This window comes from Punctularia strigosozonata (assembly GCF_000264995.1).
Source record: "Punctularia strigosozonata HHB-11173 SS5 unplaced genomic scaffold PUNSTscaffold_1, whole genome shotgun sequence".
In the NCBI taxonomy this organism is placed as follows: Eukaryota; Fungi; Basidiomycota; class Agaricomycetes; order Corticiales; family Punctulariaceae; genus Punctularia; species Punctularia strigosozonata.
Genome location: NW_006767433.1, coordinates 3,162,541 through 3,180,722, shown reverse-complemented (window position 1 = coordinate 3,180,722; position 18,182 = coordinate 3,162,541). Strand labels below are relative to the sequence as shown.

General features: G+C 52.0%; 5 protein-coding genes across 5 annotated transcripts; 1 reads left to right on the top strand and 4 right to left on the bottom strand.

The window, feature by feature from the left end:
* Positions 1–8: 8 nt before the first annotated feature.
* Positions 9–2,048, top strand: PUNSTDRAFT_140568 (uncharacterized protein; the record flags this gene model as incomplete). Its single annotated transcript, XM_007379093.1, has 7 exons — positions 9–158; positions 211–253; positions 312–654; positions 716–1,181; positions 1,235–1,344; positions 1,396–1,608; positions 1,658–2,048. The coding sequence occupies 7 exons, from the start codon at positions 9–11 to the stop codon at positions 2,046–2,048; spliced, it is 1,716 nt and encodes a 571-aa protein (XP_007379155.1).
* Positions 2,049–4,281: 2,233 nt separating this feature from the next.
* PUNSTDRAFT_95928 (DnaJ-domain-containing protein) lies at positions 4,282–5,167 on the bottom strand (the record flags this gene model as incomplete). The annotated part of the gene is made up of 2 exons (XM_007379092.1): positions 4,282–4,622; positions 4,674–5,167. The coding sequence occupies one exon, from the start codon at positions 5,165–5,167 to the stop codon at positions 4,730–4,732; it is 438 nt and encodes a 145-aa protein (XP_007379154.1). The 3' UTR covers positions 4,282–4,622; positions 4,674–4,729.
* Positions 5,168–6,480: 1,313 nt separating this feature from the next.
* On the bottom strand, positions 6,481–9,157 carry PUNSTDRAFT_49051 (UDP-glucose 4-epimerase). The gene is made up of 12 exons (XM_007379091.1): positions 9,043–9,157; positions 8,952–8,983; positions 8,638–8,899; positions 8,289–8,581; positions 8,092–8,235; positions 7,315–8,038; positions 7,185–7,256; positions 6,954–7,133; positions 6,816–6,901; positions 6,687–6,762; positions 6,590–6,625; positions 6,481–6,533 (listed from the first exon to the last, which is right to left on the bottom strand). The coding sequence occupies exons 1-6, from the start codon at positions 9,067–9,069 to the stop codon at positions 7,654–7,656; spliced, it is 1,143 nt and encodes a 380-aa protein (XP_007379153.1). The 5' UTR covers positions 9,070–9,157; the 3' UTR covers positions 6,481–6,533; positions 6,590–6,625; positions 6,687–6,762; positions 6,816–6,901; positions 6,954–7,133; positions 7,185–7,256; positions 7,315–7,653.
* A 1,149-nt stretch (positions 9,158–10,306) lies between these two features.
* Positions 10,307–13,456, bottom strand: PUNSTDRAFT_123862 (FAD/NAD(P)-binding domain-containing protein; the record flags this gene model as incomplete). The annotated part of the gene is made up of 14 exons (XM_007379090.1): positions 13,344–13,456; positions 12,995–13,225; positions 12,844–12,931; positions 12,749–12,778; positions 12,674–12,697; positions 12,198–12,608; positions 11,991–12,138; positions 11,683–11,928; positions 11,546–11,622; positions 11,079–11,486; positions 10,954–11,029; positions 10,756–10,899; positions 10,661–10,702; positions 10,307–10,527 (listed from the first exon to the last, which is right to left on the bottom strand). Exons 1-14 carry the CDS (start codon positions 13,424–13,426, stop codon positions 10,307–10,309), a joined length of 2,229 nt encoding a protein of 742 aa, XP_007379152.1. The 5' UTR covers positions 13,427–13,456.
* An 806-nt stretch (positions 13,457–14,262) lies between these two features.
* PUNSTDRAFT_59595 (uncharacterized protein) lies at positions 14,263–17,507 on the bottom strand (the record flags this gene model as incomplete). Its single annotated transcript, XM_007379089.1, has 14 exons — positions 14,263–15,021; positions 15,087–15,507; positions 15,546–15,631; positions 15,687–15,762; positions 15,821–16,086; positions 16,142–16,245; positions 16,307–16,351; positions 16,408–16,511; positions 16,563–16,670; positions 16,730–16,743; positions 16,804–16,851; positions 16,903–16,950; positions 17,000–17,102; positions 17,161–17,507. The coding sequence occupies 14 exons, from the start codon at positions 17,505–17,507 to the stop codon at positions 14,263–14,265; spliced, it is 2,529 nt and encodes an 842-aa protein (XP_007379151.1).
* Between the last annotated feature and the right edge of the window lie 675 nt (positions 17,508–18,182).

Below are 18,182 nucleotides of genomic sequence, written 5' to 3'. Positions count from 1 at the left end.
GCCCGATCATGCCACCACCCCGCCCGTCCGCATTTCAGGTGTCCTATCCGGATGAAGATACGAAAGACCGTTCTCTTGCGAGGGAAGTCAGGACCTATGATCCAAGTGTGGAAAGTCGAGCCGCACGCAAGCGAAAGCGAGAGAAAGAGGATGCGGAGGTATGTTGATTGGCCTGCCTCGGGCATTGAACCGACCTGGTGCCTTTTGCAGTTGGGATTGGATCAAATTCGACCGCCTGCACAGGCGCAGCAAGGTTAGCACAGGCATCCTCGGCATGCACTTGAGATAGCTGATAATTGTTGGCTTGTCAGCCTACTACTGCCCGACGGAGAAAGAGATATCGGAAGAGATCTATCACGCTCTTTCAGGTGCAGACGTCGACGGTCTGGAAAGCAGAAAACCTACATCTCGTAGCAGAAAACCATACTGCACGTTGGATCAGTTCACCTTCTTCGATCCTGGGTCTGTTCATGGGCTGGTCGTTCTTGTAGACGACAACTCGACGTCGTCCTTCAGGGCAGACGCGGTGGGCCTGGTTACATCTATCGTCCTCAACGAGGAAGATGCTGGCCAAGAAGACGACATTGACAGCGAACAGCTGATCCGGTTGAAGAATCCGTCGAAGGTTCAGACGCGGCAGGTTCATCATGTTTTGTATGTTGTCTCTCTTGTGTCCTTAATTCTGAGTACAAGACAGCTTATTCTACGCATATAGGGAGTTTTGCGTGGAGACGCCTTACGCCGTTTACGTCTTGGGAAGGCCGTCGCCGTTGTATGAGACAACGTACGAACTATTTAACACTGGGGAACGTCGCGCGAATTTACTCCGCTCCGTCATTCAACGTGATCCTCCTGATCTCACTGCACTGACGGGCAACAAAGATCTTGCAGTCTTGAAAACAGAGAACCTCCAGAAAACCACGGTAACCCCCCTGATCTACTCGTTGGCCAAAAAATACTTCCTCGACGACTTCGAAATGGTCGGGCGATCTGTGGCAGAGGAAACTCCTCGGCAAGGGCTCCAGCGGCGCATTGATATTCGCGAACGCGAGCGACTGAAAGAGCTTGTGAAGCGCATACATAACCCCCCACCTGGTCGCTGCGAAAACAGGAAAGAAGATTGGCTTGACAGGAAAGGATACTACGCTTCGCGGGTCATGATTGATAAAGTGGAATACTCGGTAACTCCCTGTCCTACTACAGGTTAAAGTCATAGTAATCTGGCCGCCTCTAGGTTGGAGATACTATCATCGTACCCGAAGGACAATGGGGCAAAGAGAAAGCTCAGCCTGTACCCGTGCCGGATGAGCTTCCGTCCGATGCAAGAATGACGGACTACTGCTGGTAAGTGGCGTTCTACCCTGACGTTGTCTAAGTGACATACTGTATACGCAGGTTCGCGCGGATCATATCAATCAATATCGAACGTGATATGTTCCATATTCAATGGTATCAGGCTGGCGTCGAGACGTTGATGGGCAGTGTGTCTCATCCTTACGAGCTTTTCCTCACCGAGATCTGCGACGATTTTCCCTTCAAATTCGTGCTAGGCGCCATGATTGTGCATAAAGATCTCCAACCCGAGATATCAAGAAGATTCTTCTGTCGGTGAGTTCGATCGTAGCCCCCGAAGTATGTCATCACTGACAGACCGCAGCATGATGTTTGACCTGGAGACTGCCGCCTACACCGACATCGGACCAGACTATTATAAAGAGTGTACCTCTGCTCCACCACCTCATAACTGCCTGGTGTGTCTCAAGAAAGAGGAGATGGATGAGCAGCAGACCGCGAAGGAACTGAAAGATCCTGAAGGCTTCGCATATATGAACCACAAGTACCATATGCACGACTTCGTCCTCATCCGCACTTCGGACGGTCCATGTGACATAGGGCAGATCACGGAGCTGAAACGCACCAGCTCTCAATACCGAACCGAACAGAAGTTCAGCGTGGTGGTCCGATTTTTAGGCCGAGTTGGTGATGTCAAAGACAGGCCGCAGGGAATTCTAAAGGATGAGGTACAGTATGATCCACAAAGAGACTAGCCACGAAATGACTTTCAGATTAGAGACACCTATTCATCAGTGATGAACAAGAGGAAGTGGACATCCAACACCTCCTTCGCCCTTGCTATGTTTCACACTTTGATGCATCACGCAGGAAGGAGATAAAAAACTGGACTGATCTATCTCCAGATCATTTCTGGGCCTCTCGTCACTTTGCAAAAATTTCAATGCCAAGGTGGTGCAATGGTAGAGAACTAGAGGGGATCCAACAGTGTGGAGAATGCAGCTTACAACACAACATTTTCCAGAAACAATTTTTGTCTTTCTGTTCTAAATCACGACCACTTCGAGCATTTGATCCATTTGCAGGATGTGGTGCATTTGGACTGGGTATGGAGGAGGTAGGATGTGTGATAATGCAGAAGGCTGTCGAGATTGTTCCCAGCGCAGCTCAAGCTCTTAGGCATGTTACTCTCAGGTTGGTGCCACAATCATACTCACTGAAATATTCCAGAGAGAACTCTCCAAAAACAACCGTATATAACCAATGCTCAAACCTGGTCTTACAACATGCAATCAAGAGCCGTGATGGAAAGTTGCACCCAGGTGAAAGCCTGCGGAGCATCCATGATAATCAAGAGTTACCTCCTCCTCCAAGACCAGGAGAATTTGATCTCCTCATCACAGGCTTTCCTTGGTATGCATTCTTTTGTCTCCTTGTTGAACAGAGAAATTCACTGCTATACATCAGCCAACCACATTCTACCCTGAACCGGTTCAAAGACTCAAGAGATATCAAGAGCAACTTGATTCTCACAGCACTTAGCTGGGTTGACACCCTCAAGCCAAAGTTCTGTGTTTTTGAAAATGTTAGGGGATTTCTGTCCTTCAAGCCCTATGCAATGCCTGCCAGTGAACAAAAGGTGACAGGAGGACATGATTTGGGGTATGTTCTTGAGTGCAGATCCAGGGACGTGCTCATTATAGATGCTCACTCAGTGGCTTGAAATTCCTTGTCCGGGCCTTGACAATGATGAAGTGAGATGTTGACATCATATGGGTGGTCATTGGATCTGACTAGCACTCAGTTACCAATGTCGCTTTGGGCTCCTGCAAGCAGGTAAGTACTCAGTGTAGACACTGCAACTCTATTTCACCAATGTTCCAAGGGCATTATGGAGCACCACAGTTGCGTGTTCGGTTCTTCATGATAGCAGCCCAAAGTGGACTACCCCTTCCTCAACTCCCCCAACCAACACATTCCTTTCAGGGACATGATTCACTGAGAATTCGTGTCTCATATGGAGTCCCAGGAGATGAGGTTTCTCCTATAAGGACTGCTCCAGGAACAGCTCCCCACCCTATGGTATCTATCGAAGATGCTATTGGTGACCTAAAGCGATGGGATTAGTAAGCTTTGGATATATATATGTGTGCTCAAAAATGGTGGCTCACCTACCATGCTAGCCAAAAACCCTTACGTACACCACCACTAACTGATGTACAGAAGGCAGAAATCAGAAAAAGACGTGAAGCTGGGTTTGAAAGTTGCCATTGTGACAGCACCTGCAATTATTGGGGCCCCAATGGTAAAGATTGCAGTGACAAGGAGCGCTATGACCATGCACCACACACAGCATACCAATACAGGTGCCCATAGAATTGTTGACCAGATAGTGTATTGCTTAAATGCTTTTTAGATGCAGAATTGGCATGAGACCAGAGCACGACCTACAACATTTCACACTGCCATTGCCACTGGCAACTGCAGAGAGGTCCAGATGTATTGGTTATGTGACTGTCACCTCCTTCTCATATGATAATTTATAGGGTATGGTGGATTCCACTGGAGCCAGGAAAGGACTACAAATGTATGACATTCTGCCTCAATTTCTGATTTCAACAATTTGGGGTGTTAACCACTCTCAAAGCTTTGCCTCAAGAGCTCTGGGAATGGATGTTTGCACATCATAGTTCTTCAATGGCGCGTAAAGGGCTTCCACGAGGTAGTTGTTCCTGTACTCTACCCACACTGATATTGTTCTTTGAGTAGTAACATATCATTACACTAGGCATGTATGGCAGGCTCGACAAGGATAGCCACTTTAACGCGACCGTCACCAATGTTCTACCAACTGCAAAGCAGTCTTGGGTCCTTCACCCTTATGTACGTGAAAAGTTCAAGAGGAGATCATCGACTTATAAGAATATTGTCGCGTTCTTAGTGCAAACGCATAGTCACGGTCCGCGAACTAGCACGTTCACAGGGATTCCCGGACCGGTTTCATTTTGTCGCCGCAGAGTGCAAAGAAAAGGACGAGGAAAACAGTGACAGTGAGAACTATGAAGAGAAAGTCGGAAAGACGGAATATGTGAAGACCGTGAGTGAAGCATGGTGGATAATGGGCCACCAAATCTAACGGCTGCCTGCAGATGCATCGGCAGATCGGGAACGCGGTTCCCTGGCAGGTTTCTGCTGCCATTGCCCGCGAGCTCAGGGAAGTAATGTTTGACATGTGGAAGAGAGATCACATCGAGATTGAGTGAGGTGGTCTTGGGGCGCCGTCGGATTTCGCTGCTGAGGTTGCAATATCTTGTGTTAGTGGTCCATCACTAGTAATCGAATCAGCCCAATTAATGCATTCGATGAACTGTTATACAAACCTGATTTCTTGTCGTTCCAGCAAGGATTCACCAGCTGAACGAATGGAGGTTGATGATCATGCTTCCGCCAGTTCATAACCGGCCCAGACAGTTTCTGAGCAGCTATTGCACCCAATCAAATGGCGACCACCTTCCATATCCGCCTCTCTGACGATATACGCCCCGCCACATCGGCAAGGATAGCGCCAATACTCGGGCTGCTCGTCGAAGTCCTCCAAGGATACGATTTGAGCCGGTCTCGGTACATGGAATTGGTGCGGCACCTGTAAGCTAGCATCATATTGTTTGCGGAGCGACTCCGTTGACAGTATGCGAAAGGCTTCCTGGATTGCTGCAATTCGAGGACCAGCGTCTGACGCGTCTCCTTGTGAATGCTTGTCGGGATGGACAAGGAGGAGAGCGCGATGATATCCAGATTTGATTTCCCTTGCATCGGCTCTAGGAGAAACTCCAAGGGTTGCGTAGTGATTTGTCGAAGTCTCGTGTGTATCCATGGCCAGTGGCATGATTCAGCGAGGCAGCAGGTGTGGCGGAAGTTACTAAGCCGCGGGGGGCGACGCAACGCAGACGCAGCACATACTAACGTCTTCATTTTACTTCCTGTGCACTCAGCGGTCCTCCGATTAGTTCGCGCTCATCGATGGTCACTTCGAAGCTTGCAGCACCGCTCTAGATACGTTATGACATGAGGCGCGAGATCAGATGAGTTTCTGTACCCACATGGCTCAACCACTTCTGCCGGGCATAACGACCTGGTTACTGTCAATCATCGCATGGCACTGTCTCAAGGAGTAGTGGGGACCTCCCGTTTCATCAATCGTCCGCTCGACGAGGAACCAACGTTCGTCATTGCTCAACTCCGTATTTCGGTTAGGCCGCCGGCGCCGGGCCCGATCTCAAAGGCTCAGACTGAGTGCTGCACGAAACGCTAAAATCGGAGACGAAAGAGTGCGCTCTAGAGCACGTTTCGTTAAAGTAGTAACTCCAGATGCACTTGATCTCATCCATTTGCGTGGACCAGATCTGGTAGGCAGGACGTGTCTTGCGGATGGACCGACATTCTTTGGTATCTTTGCCAAGGTCTATATTTATCTTGGATTCTCGCATGAGTTCTTGCCTTCGCGAGCCCCGTATCCACGAGGCCTTCCTGTCCAGGGTTCGTTACGCTCGGATAAAAGCTGAGCATTTCTGCGCGGACGATCCTCCAGGTCCCAGAGACACTGCTTCTCGTTACAATCGGCACTCATGAAGCTCTTGCTGTCTAACCTCGCGCTCTTCGCTTTCGCGGTACGCGAGACAACAGCTTGGGGAAATCTCGGCCACGAGACAGTGGGGTAAGCAATACACATATTCGTCTCCTTCAGAGTTTATTGCTCATAAAAGTAGGTACGTTGCGCAAGAGGTGAAGGCGTCCTTTTTGCATCAACAGGCGGGCTAAGAGCGATCGTCCTTGCAGTTTCTCTCGACCAAGGCCCTTGCTTTCGTCAAATCGTCGTTGGGCTCCACCTATAACGAGTCTTTAGGTGTTGCAGCTACAGTACGTCGACCCATGACGTTCTTCATTCGAATTCATCTAATCTATTGGAAAGTGGGCCGACAGCGTCAAGTATGAGACTGCGTACAAATGGTCTGCGCCGCTACATTTCGTGGATGCGGAAGGTATTGTGTAGCAGCACCCGTCTATCCTCTCGCCGGAACTCGTTACTAGATGACCCACTCGACGGATCATGCTCTGTCTCCGAGACACGGGATTGCGCCGATGGGTGCATCTTGACCGCCATCGCGAACTACACCAAGCGCGTCGCAGAAACCAGCCTCAGTGCCAAGCAGAGGCAAGAGGCATTGAAGTTCCTTGATCACGTATGCGAATATCGATCATGAATGCAATATAGACATGCTCACCGGCCTTGAACCAGTTCCTCGGAGACATTGGCCAACCGTTACACGTGGAGGTCTGTAATCAAGTTACCTTCAGTGCTTAGTAGTAGGTATGCTAACGGTCTCTACCCACAGGCATATAAGGTTGGTGGCAATGACATTGACGCCAAGTGCTCTGGCGAGTCATCGGATAACTTGCATTCTGTCTGGGGTATGCTCACCTGCGTATTCTCGATTCGCTGGCCTAGCTGATATCATTTGCAGACACCGGTATCTTGACGAAGAACATTGACGCGAAGTATGAGAGCGATGTGACGAAATACGCATCCACATTAGTTACCCGCATCAGGGTATGATTATTCTTCGTCGAGATCGACATAAATGAACCCTCTATCTTTTTAGAGCGGGAAGTACAAGTCACTGGCTTCGTCTTGGATCAACTGCTCCTCTATTACCGAGCCTGTGACTTCGACGCGGGCCTTCACTCTTGAGGACGAGATCCATGCCACAGTTAACTCCCGTGCAATAAAGCCACTTGCTTGTCCACTTATCTGGGCGCAAGATGCAAACGAATATGACTGCGTGAGCGCAATCAATACATTCAAGTAACATTTGCACTCACGATTCATTCAGACCTACGTCTTCAATTATACAAGTGGACAGGACCTTTGCACCGGGTCTTATTACTCAGGCGCTCTGCCCATTGTGCGTTCTCTGCGTGTCCCTCATTCGTGATCAATTGTAATGAACTGCCGGCCCTCAGATCGACCTTCAGCTGGCCAAGCAGGGCTATCGCCTTGCGGCTTGGTTGAATGTTATCTTTGACGGCCAAACCAATTTACCGTGATCGCGTTTGAACCGAGGTGCAAGTTTTTTTTGATCGCACGACATCCCGTATACCTACCTACCTACCGTATATGTACGAGAATGTTCGTGACTAGATACCCCTTGGCATTGGCATATGCACGGTCAAATGGCTGGTATTACGTTTATGTGTACACAATGCGAAAGGTCGTTCCGTGAATCATCGGTCATAACACGAACCGCTGATTATGCTCTTATCGCTGGCCCATGCTCCTGGGAGTATTGAATCTAAATAAATTCAATCCTTGGCCGGAGTATCATATCCTTGCGGGTTCTTCGTCTGCCAGTTCCAGAGATCGCGGCACATTGTCTCCAAATCCGCGTCTGCGTGAAAGCCGAGTTCCTTCTCAGCCAGTGCGGGATCGGCGGTGAGATCGGGGACGTCTCCTTTTCTCCTGCCCGTGATCTCCGTCTTGTAGTCGAAGCCACTTGCCTTCCGCATGGCCTCGACAATCTGCAAGACAGACATTCCACGTCCCTTTCCCAGGTTGTACGCTTTGTAGCGAGCCTCGTCCGGACAGTTATCGAACACAGTCGAGTTGTCTGATAGGGCATCGAGGGCGAGAAGGTGGCCCTTCGCGAGGTCGAGAATATGAATGTAGTCTCGGACGCAGGTACCGTCCCTAAACGGAACGAGTGAACAAGCACCGAATCGGCGAGAGGATTCAGAGCGTACGGAGTAGGATAATCGTTGCCAAAGACCTTGAGGACGGGATCCTTGACACGGCCGACGGCCATTTGAGCCAACAGTGGCAAGAGGTTACCAGGCCGGCCTCTGGGATCTTCGCCAATGAGACCCGAAGGGTGCGCTCCAGCAGGGCTAAACACACGACATCAGCGGCTGTGTGAACACAGAAGCAGATCCCAGCGTACTTGAAGTATCGCAAAGAGATGGCTTTCCACCTCTGAGGTTCGGCATGACAAAGGTCGTCCAGAACAGTTTCGCTCATGACCTTACTCCGGCCATAGGGACTGTCTGCCTTCAGCCGTGTCGTCTCGGGGATGGGGATGCTGGGTGGAGTGCCGTAAACGGTCGCCGATGAGGAGTAGACCATGCGAGTGCAGTCGAACTCAGACATTATCTGGAGGAGGGAGATGGTGGCAGCAACGTTGTTCTGGTAGTAGGTGAGCGGAATCTCAGTAGATTCTCCTACGGCTTTGTAAGCCTAGTTGCAGATGGTGAGGTCAAATGCCGGGGTGAGAGCGATAGGAGTCAACTGACGGCTACGTGGATCACTCCCCAGATTCCACCCTTGCCATATTTCTCGAAGACGGCACGGACTTCTTCAGGCTTGGTAAGATCTGCCGTGTGCGCATCAATCTCTGCGCTCTCGCGCTCTTCCGATGTCGCGTTCGCGGGTAGAGCGTCGCGCGCGATGTGGGCGACACGGTCGAGGGCTTTGGGATGGGAATTGTGATGGTTGTCGATGGAAATGACCTTGAAGCGGCGGGTTTCTTGGAGAGAGTATATGATGTGAGAACCTGTATCGTGGTTGTTGTCAGTTACGGCCGTACGCGAAAGCAGTGGACTTGCCTATGTAACCAGCGCCACCCGTAACAAGCACGCGCTGGAGAGGGGCATATGAACACTTGCTGTGCGCCATACTCGGAACGGTGACTAGCTGACCTTGAGCGTTGTTTGAGGAGGAGGCATGGTGGCCTTGTCGTTGGATGGCGGGGATGATTTGTTTCTGCTGATGCTAAATGACGAGCGGATGGAGTGGATGAACGATGACATAGCGGGACAGGTCGTTGAGAACGATCGGATATGGAGGAAGATATGAATCCGCATACTATTTAAGCCCGTCCCAGTTCGGGGGAAGCCAGGTCCAGCTGAGCAGGAGGAAAATGACGGAGCCGATCACGAGCAACCACCGCGAGGTGGGTGAGGGAGAAGCCATCGAGCTTTACGTCGGCCCGTTCGTCCCCGCACTGGCCCTCGCAGCGCACTCCAGGCTGCGTCCAACGTGCGGAGGCGAAGGTTCTCGGAACAGTCCATGCCCGGCAACGGCAAGGGAACGGTGAGAAACTACAATAATCGCCGACTCGCACTATCGGAACTCCCTGTGTCGACACTCGACGGCTGAAGTGGGCGGCCGCTAGGTAATGTATCGCACATAGTAGCACATCCATGTACCTAGTTACTTGCGCCAGTGCTGAAGCGGTGTGTCGGCTGTTATACAGCTCACGGGAACCGTGGATGCAGTGTGTGCGCCAAACCCGCACGTATTGGCGTGCGGTGCGGCAACCGGTTGTTCCGCTATTGGGACCGCGCCGGAAATATACCACCTACCAAACAGCCTAAACTGTCTCTGGCGCCGTGCAGTCATTCGGCGATCTTGCCGAGTCTTCAAGTACTGAGCAGCTATGGCACACCTCGCCCAGTCTCCGTCAAGCCCTGCCTTCCCCCTTTGCCAGTCAAACACCCCGGTTCGCAGCTGGTTTCCCACCCGGCCCGGGCTGCGATGTTCTCAACTCCATCGCGTCTGACTACACGTCCTGGGCGATACTTAAAAAGATAAGAGCCTCGAAGCGCCTTGTGGTCGGGGCATCGGGTTTTCGCCGGTGAAAGTGCAGATGCTCCGTGAACATACGATTCGACGAGCCGACGTTCGAGGGCCATGGGGCTGCCGGTTGCACCCTAATATTCTAGGTCACTCAATGTATTTGAACCTCGCTCACGCCATGTACTGTCCGATAAATATTGGTTCTTCGAAATGGAGATCATGCAAGTTCGTCAAATGTTTGCATCTGGATGGTCATCATAGATCTAAAGTACAGGAGCATGCAGCTCGCCCGTCGGTATTGTCCACGTCCTGTGCGTACAAAAATTACTTCGTGACGCTCCCCCACGCCTCACAACGTTCAGGTGCCATACACGCATATCCTAATCACTTCGGCACGTAATCATACAACCTTTCGTCGACAAGACACTTATGTATTGGTTCCCCGTCGCGGTCAGTCAGTGCATGCACAGCCACTTTGCCCTGACCTTCATTGAAAACATATTCAAACTCAGCAACATTGATCGCAAGCACGACAGGGTACAGAATTCTGTAGCAAGCATTCCAAGCTACTTCTTGATGTGCACGGTGTAACTTAGGGTTACCCACTAGATTCACCAACGGCGCCAGATAGCAGTGCACCATTCAATCTGGGGCGCCAGATAGCAGTGCACCATTCAATTTGGAACTGCACAGAAATGTAATGAAAAGTTCATAGTGGTCGGCATGGTGTGCACTCACTCGGCGGTTTATCGATCTCCTCGGGATTTAAGTACCACGCTCCTGATCATCTTATATGAGTATACTATCTCAGGTGAACGACAACGGTCGCGTACTGTCTCCCGTGAAGGTCTTCTCGTTGTAGGTCTGGCCGTCTCCGAGCCAATAGAATCGGTTCTGGGGTTCACCCGACAGATGCTGGTAGTTGAAGTCTTCCCAACGCGGATGAGCAAGGGCCCGCACGGCGTGAAGGCAAGAGCCTATCGTGGACTGAAGTGAGTGCTATAGATGGCACCTCCCGACATACGCCTAACCTGGCCAAAGCCCGGTAACGCGACCTTCCTCCTTGCCCATCTTGTACCATGAGCGGCATTTTTCGCTGTAGACACTCTAGAGGAAGGGTAAGAGCCCAGATGGCGGACAGGCGTAGACTACTCACTGTTGGGAAGTAGTGTTCCAAGTAATCGTCAAAATCTCTGACAGCCTCCGGCTTTGCCTCGATGCTCTTGAGCCTCTCTCGCTGAAGTTTGCAGGTTGCCATCACTGCATAGTCAATCTGTCGCTCGATCAACACCAGAAGACTTCCGCTTCCCACGGCGGAGTTGGGCCCCAGCGACATGAACCAGTTCGGGAACCCATCTGTGCATACAGTCAGGTAGGTTTCCGGGTGCGGCGCGAAGCGGTCGGCGAGGTCGATCCCGTTGCGACCGACGCACGAGAATCCCAAATTAAAGGATGCATCGAACCCCGTGGCGCAGATTATCACGTCCAGCTCTTGGTGCTGTCCGTCAGCGGTCTCAATCCCGGTGGGCGTAACACGCTTGATCTCGGATGTGACGAAGTCTACCTGCAGAGCAATAAAACTTCAGCAAGGATTTTGTGACATGTATCACATGGCGGTTGTACATTGTCTTCGCACAGGGCTTCGAGATAGCCGGGTCCTGGAGTGAGGCGACGGCATGCCACTGCAAAGTTCGGTATCACTGCAAGGAATTGTCAACAAGAAGCCACATCTCAGAACGACAAGCCGAGTTCTCAATCACGTTTTTCGGCTATCCAAGGCTTCTTTGCTAGTCGTTGCTTCATGACGGCGGCAAACGCCTCGCGTCCAAGTTCTTGGAGCTTGCTACCTTTAACTGTCGCTTGGTGAACGGCCTGGGCGCTGATCAGCGTGCACTCAGTTGGCTGCAAGCAACGCCTTACGTTTAGATCAGACTCTAGTTCGTGCCTGAAATACTCGTAGTATCTGGGATCGCTGAATCTCGCCTTGTCCTCATTCGTGAAGTAGTCTGAAAGCCGGTTGTACCTATCAGCATAGTCCATCGCCAACCAGCCTGACAGAGTATCTCACAATTCTCGCCCGTCGGCGTCTTTCCAATTAGCTCCGCGAGCTTGCCCTCGGCGAATGGTGCGGAGAACCATGTTTTGCCACGCACGTAATTGACAATCTTCGCAACATTGGGCTGCAAGGCAGGCACGATCTGGATGGCTGACGCCCCCTACCGTCATCACCGAATCGTTAATCGATGACCAGAGCACACAGCGGTAGCATGCTGACTACACCGATGACTCCGACACGCTTGTCCCCCCAATCTTTAATGCCTTCCTCCCAGCGTCCCCGAGGATCAGGTGTGAGATCCCAGTTCGCACTATGCAGTAGACGACCCTTGAAATCCTGCAAACCAGGGATATCCGGCCAGGACCAGCGACTGAGCGAGCCCACGCCGGTAAAGAGTACGTCCACGACATCTTCGAACTCCTCGAACGTAGTTTCGCCATCCGCGGCCTCTGCGTCGTCGGACTTCGGGTGCCTGATGGTGAGGTGCCACTTGCCTGCCGCTTCTTCCCACCGTGCACCGACGAGCTCATGCGATAGGTGGATAAGAGGCTGAAGCTTCCACTTCTCTACGACGCCTTCTATATATTCTCGGATTTCCGGCCCCGGTGCATACACTGCACTCCAGTCCGTCTGCGAAATGAACTACCGTGAGTATTGCAGGGATATGCAGCAGGAAGGGGAAACTAGATAATCGCCTTTGCCTCGAAAGTCAATTGATACTGAGGAACCGTTAGCGCAAGCTAATGCGCGACACAATCTCAGACACGCACGCAATGAGATGGAATATCACAAGCCAGTCCCTGTGGAAAGGAAGAGAGTCATCAAACGTTTTGAATGGTCGTGCAAAGCAAGTGCGGAGGAATACAGGATATCGGTTCGCAAACCATGTCCCACCAACTCCTCGGTTCTTCTCGTATACGTTTACCGTCACGTTCGGCACCTTCTGGCGGAAGCTGGTCCGACGCCGTTCAATAAGAGAATAAGAGGAAGGCCAAACCGCGCTATTCCAGGCTCACCGGATCGCAGCAGTGACTCCGCTGAAGCCTGCTCCGATAACAGCAACCCTTATAGGGCGATACTCGTCGACGCAGAAGTTTCCAAGTTTGAACCCACTCGCACCGTGGAGGGTGGGATCACCGTTAGGATGGCTACCTTTTAGTGCTGATTCGGGAGGATCGGCGCTTAAGAGGTGGTGCGCTCCCGTAGACATCGTGGTCGATGCAACTTGCAAAGGGGGGTGACGGGGCCTGTGTCCAGTGTTCGCAGAATGTCAGCTACTTGAGTCCCTGCATTAGAGATGATTTGCAGCTGATAAATATTAGCGACGAACTCAATTCGCGACCTGTCATTGAGAAGCAAGTTGACCAAGGTGACGTAGAGAAATACTGGCTGCAAATCAGCTCTATTACATGATGCGGTAGATCATGTGAAGCGTCTCTTGGAAACATTTGGTCGTTCCTTCTCAGAGTCGCGTGTGCTCGTGTCCAATCCACCCTGGAAGGCAACATGATGCAGTCCAGGTGACCCAGATTAGAGCAAGGCGTGGGATCTCGAAGTGGGACCATCCGCCGGTGGATTCCAGTTTCTGTCACATATGAACCGTCTATATTCACTAGTGTTGGAGATAGACGGGAGACGGGCATACAAGCGGACGTCGTTCGGCCGTCGCGCGCAGGGCGCGCGCCCCCTCGCGTGCTATGGACTTTTATGGACATGAAAACTTATGCCTCCGCACTCAGATAACCATCTCCTTTTCGCGAACGCACGCCTCACTTGCTCCCATATCAGAGCAGTGAGACGTGAGTTCTATCTTATTCATATGTCCCCGTTCCGAGAGCTAATGTACCGTAGTTACTTACCTACTAGGTACATCAATACACACTTGCTCCCATATCAGAGCAGTGAGACTTACTTACCTACTAGGGCCCGACCGGCCGCTCGTTCCACTCGCACCCCGTCCCGCCCCTCGTATACCTTCATTAACTAGCGTAGGCACGGGTAGCATAGATTTCCTGTAACCAAGCTCGTCGCGTGCACATGAAGTAGTAACAGTGCAAGTAGCGACGTGTACACGTGGTTATAGCAACGTTGAAAATGTATCATGCCGTTGTGACAAAAGCGAGCGCGAGACTTGCTACACAGACGAACTCGTGCGTGACCCTTTAGAGTATATCATACGAGTTTGTTGGTGCTCACTCGACCGATCTTGTTAGCCTCTGCGAAGTCAAAACGCAGGTAGTACATATTTAGTCAGCGCCGTTGCACATTACCTCAAACCACTCAGTCAATCTGTATTAGACTCATCCACGGTGATATCAATCAACTGTCTGCCTTCCTCCACCATCTCGCCTTTACTGCAGCCCACGGCGTTGACCACGCCACCCTTCGGCGCCCTCAACACCGTTTCGGTCTTCATACTTTCGATGATCACGACCGGGTCGCCTGCCGCAACCTTATCACCCACGGTCACCTTCACCTCAACAACCAGGCTCGGCATCGGTGCCTTGAGGGCGCCCTTGGCTTTCCCGGCTTCAAGGACGTCGCTTCCGAGTGAGAGCAACCATTTCGGAGGTGGCAGGACGAGGGTGGTCTTTCGTCCATCATGGAAAATGTGTAATCGTTCTTGGGTATGAGGAGCGTCCGAGACGGGCACGGACGCAGGCGGACGTTGCGATACAATAGTCGAATGCGAGGACGCTCCGTTCACGGTCACGTCCAGGACCGTGGGAGAAGACAACCGAGCAGATTGTACCGTAACCAGGTCGCTCGTCAGCCCCTGACGTACTGTTGCCGTGAAAGACCCGGATCCAAGGTGCTTGAGATGAACAGTGATGGATGCGGTCGATTCGTCTTCTGTGCGAATATTCACGACCCCTTCGTGATGGCGACCATTAAACCGACGAGCAGCAAGGGTGGTCCACGGTGAAGGTGCGCTCGTTGCTGTCCGAGGCAACATATCTCTCAAGGTTACGAATAGTGCGGCTTGAGTAAGAAGCTCGGCAGATGGTTGGGTAAGCGGCGGAAGAAGCTCTGCTTGGTGTTTCTGTATGGCAAGTAATTGAATTCTCCGCACTCGGATGTGAGATACGATGCGGAACTTTCCCCTACCTTAATGAATCCGGTCTCGAGGTCGCCATCGATAAACGCTTCGTTCCCGGCCAACGATCTGAGAAACTCCACATTTGTGCTGAGACCAGCGACATGGTACTCATCGAGTGCACCGCGCAGGACACGAAGGGCCTCTGCACGGTCCCTCCCGTGCACCACGAGCTTGGCAATCATGGGATCATAAAAAACGCCGATCTGCGAGCCTTGCAAAAAGCCCTGTTCTAGGCGAACAGAAGGAGCTTGCGAACCCAGAATGGGTACGATGCGCATAGCTTCCGTTTCGTCACCGGAGGAAGGCGACAACGATGAGGCATCCCGAAGCGGAAGAGCGGGAGCAAAGACATGCGTCGGAGACGGCGTGGAGAGGTAAAGCAGAGAGCCGGAGTCCGGAAGAAAGTCGTTCCGGGGATTCTCTGGAATGCTTCGTCAAAAAAGTGCCGATGCTAGCGATCGAGTAACATGCCTGCATATATTCGCGCCTCGAAAGCATGTCCGACAAGTGGGATAGCACTTTGAGATAGGGGAAGGACGTTGCCCGCTGCGACCTTGCATGGTCGAATCAGTAACCCAGTCTATTCTTGCTTCAGTTGTGTCCCGCACCTCTAGCTGCCATTCGACCAAGTCCAGCCCAGTCACCATCTCGGTCACAGGATGTTCGACCTGCAGGCGAGTGTTCCTGCGAGTTTGATAGGTCACTATCTCACAGAACCTCAGAACACCTCGGAAGGACATACATCTCCATAAAATAGAAATCCTGTGTGTCATTGTCAAATATGAATTCGACAGTCCCTGCTCCCACATAGTGGACCGCACGCGCTGCAGCGACGGCCTTCGCGCTTAGGTCGGCGCGGAGGTCAGGGGAAAGGCCGGGTGCTGGTGCTTCTTCGAGTATCTTCTGGTTGCGGCGTTGTACGGAGCAGTCGCGCTCCCAAAGACTAACAACGTTGCCGTGAGCATCCGCGAAAATTTGGACCTCGATGTGTCGTGGCCGCACGATGAACTGTTGGAAGACTCGCATCAGATTTCAACATATAACTCAGCCAAAATTGCACTACCTTCTCGATAAGGACCGTGTCATTGCCAAAGGCCTTCAGGGATTCCCGCTTGGCAGAAGCCAAGGCGTCGTAAAATATTGACGAGGACTCAACCGTACGCATGCCTGTGAGTCGGAACGAACATGAGGAGGGATAGAGAAGGAGTCCCAAACATGTTTTAAAGACCTTTTCCACCTCCGCCGTGGATCGCCTTGATGAGGACAGGGAACCCTGCGAGGACAATGAGCTGAAAATGGCTCGCCTTGGGCTTTAACGAGCACGCGCACCAATCTCCTTCGCCCGTGAAAGCAGATAGTCGGGATCCTGATCATCGCCATGATATCCTGGTACGCAGGGGACTCCGGCGGCCGACATGATGTTTTTGGATTCACTGCAGTCAAGCTCAATACTGCGGGACCACGATCGCCCATACGTAAACTACCTCTTGGATCCCATGCTCACAATTGCTTGTGCGGGAGGGCCGATGAACACGATTCCAGCATCAGCCAGACGTTCAGCAAACTCGGCATTCTCGCTGAGGAACCCGTATCTAGCTTGCACATGGAGAGTTGGCACGAAGAGGAGGATGGTAAAAGAGATTAACCGTACCCGGGATGAACCGCCTGAATCAGCCAGGAATGGATCAGCGCAGGCCACGAATAAGGACGCAATGGTCATCATACTTGTGCCTCGCTTCGCTTGCAGACTTCGATGACTTTGTCCATACGGAGCTAGAACACTATGAGCCCCCGTTGTAGTGGTTGGGATCATGGAGGACTAACATAACTCTCTCCGGACGGTGCAGGACCTATGCAATAAGCTTCATCCGCCTATCGGAGCAATCAGCCTGACATTCGCGAGTACTGCCCTATTACGCACTAGCTTCGTGTGCAATGAATCTGAATCGGCTTCAGAGTAGACGGCCACCGTCTTGATACCCAGCTTGCGTGCGGTACGGATGACACGGCATGCTATCTCCCCTCTGTAGTAGAGGTGAATTCAATCTGGATGTAACTACTAGATGTTGAAATCGTGCTTACCGGTTGGCGATGAGTATCTTGTCGAAGTGAGGATGCCGTATGGCACTGTGGTGAACTACCGAAGGAACGAAGGTATCAGGTTCTCGTCTCAGTAACGTTTGTTGCGAGCTGCGTTCACCGTCGCTGGCGGCATTCGCAAATGCGCGTGGGCCAGAGCCTAAACATGAACCATGCGGTGACCCGGAGGAGAGACCAGGATGTCTAGCTTGCCCCGACCATGCAAGCCCATAGTTGGCAAATGCTGGCGACTTCGCAGTGCTAGCGCGTGTGTGTGACAACGGCCGAGCGCCAGGTGCGACTACGTGTACGCGTCTAGCAGTCGCGATCACCGATGAATTGAGCTTCATGAGTGCCAGTACTGAAGTGTTGCTAGCGGGAAGTGCAAGCCATGCCCGCATCCGGGGTCCGGGGAAATCGCAGCCAGTTGACGAGATCCGTCCGGGGTACTGTAAGTTGCGTCAGGATACCATAATGGGATATTACGCCACACCACGTGAGAACCCTCCTTCACACGCACACCACGAAATACTGCGCACTTGCACCCCTACATTATACACAGTAGTCTACACGGATTCACGAGACTGCACGTGCAGCTACTCATGAGCTGGGTCTCACCACAGGGACAGGAAGCCGCTGGCCGTTGAAATCTGAGCGACCGTGTCAGCGACGCACGCGTACCAAAGATCCAGACACTCACCGAACCGAGGTGCGTATGCGAAGTCAAGTACGAAAGGTCCGATGCCGCCCATCGGGGCAATGACTAACCTACACAGTAGACAGGTAAGTGCTGTTACGCTACTTCATGTGATCGGTATACTACTGACCTGCCGATGGTTTCATCCCAGGCCAAAGCCCTCACACCCTTGCTCAATGCCCATTGCAATGTCTTAGCCCGCGTTTCTACTTTGGCCACAAGCAGCCTACGACTCTGGCCTCTGTACTGGTGATATTCAAGCCTCCGCTGGTATTCCAGCCATGTTTCCATCTCCTGCTGCTCTTCGGCAATTACCACCTCTGGTCGT

Excerpts from the sequence above, each read along its gene's own strand:
- PUNSTDRAFT_49051 (XM_007379091.1), bottom strand. The coding sequence starts at position 9,069 with ATGCCTCCTCCTCAAACAACGCTCAAG. Across the intron at positions 8,582-8,637 it reads GGGGAGTGATCCACGTAGCC|GCTTACAAAGCCGTAGGAGA; the intron begins GTCAGTTGACTC and ends ATCTGCAACTAG. Across the intron at positions 8,236-8,288 it reads ATCTCTTTGCGATACTTCAA|CCCTGCTGGAGCGCACCCTT; the intron begins GTACGCTGGGAT and ends TCGTGTGTTTAG.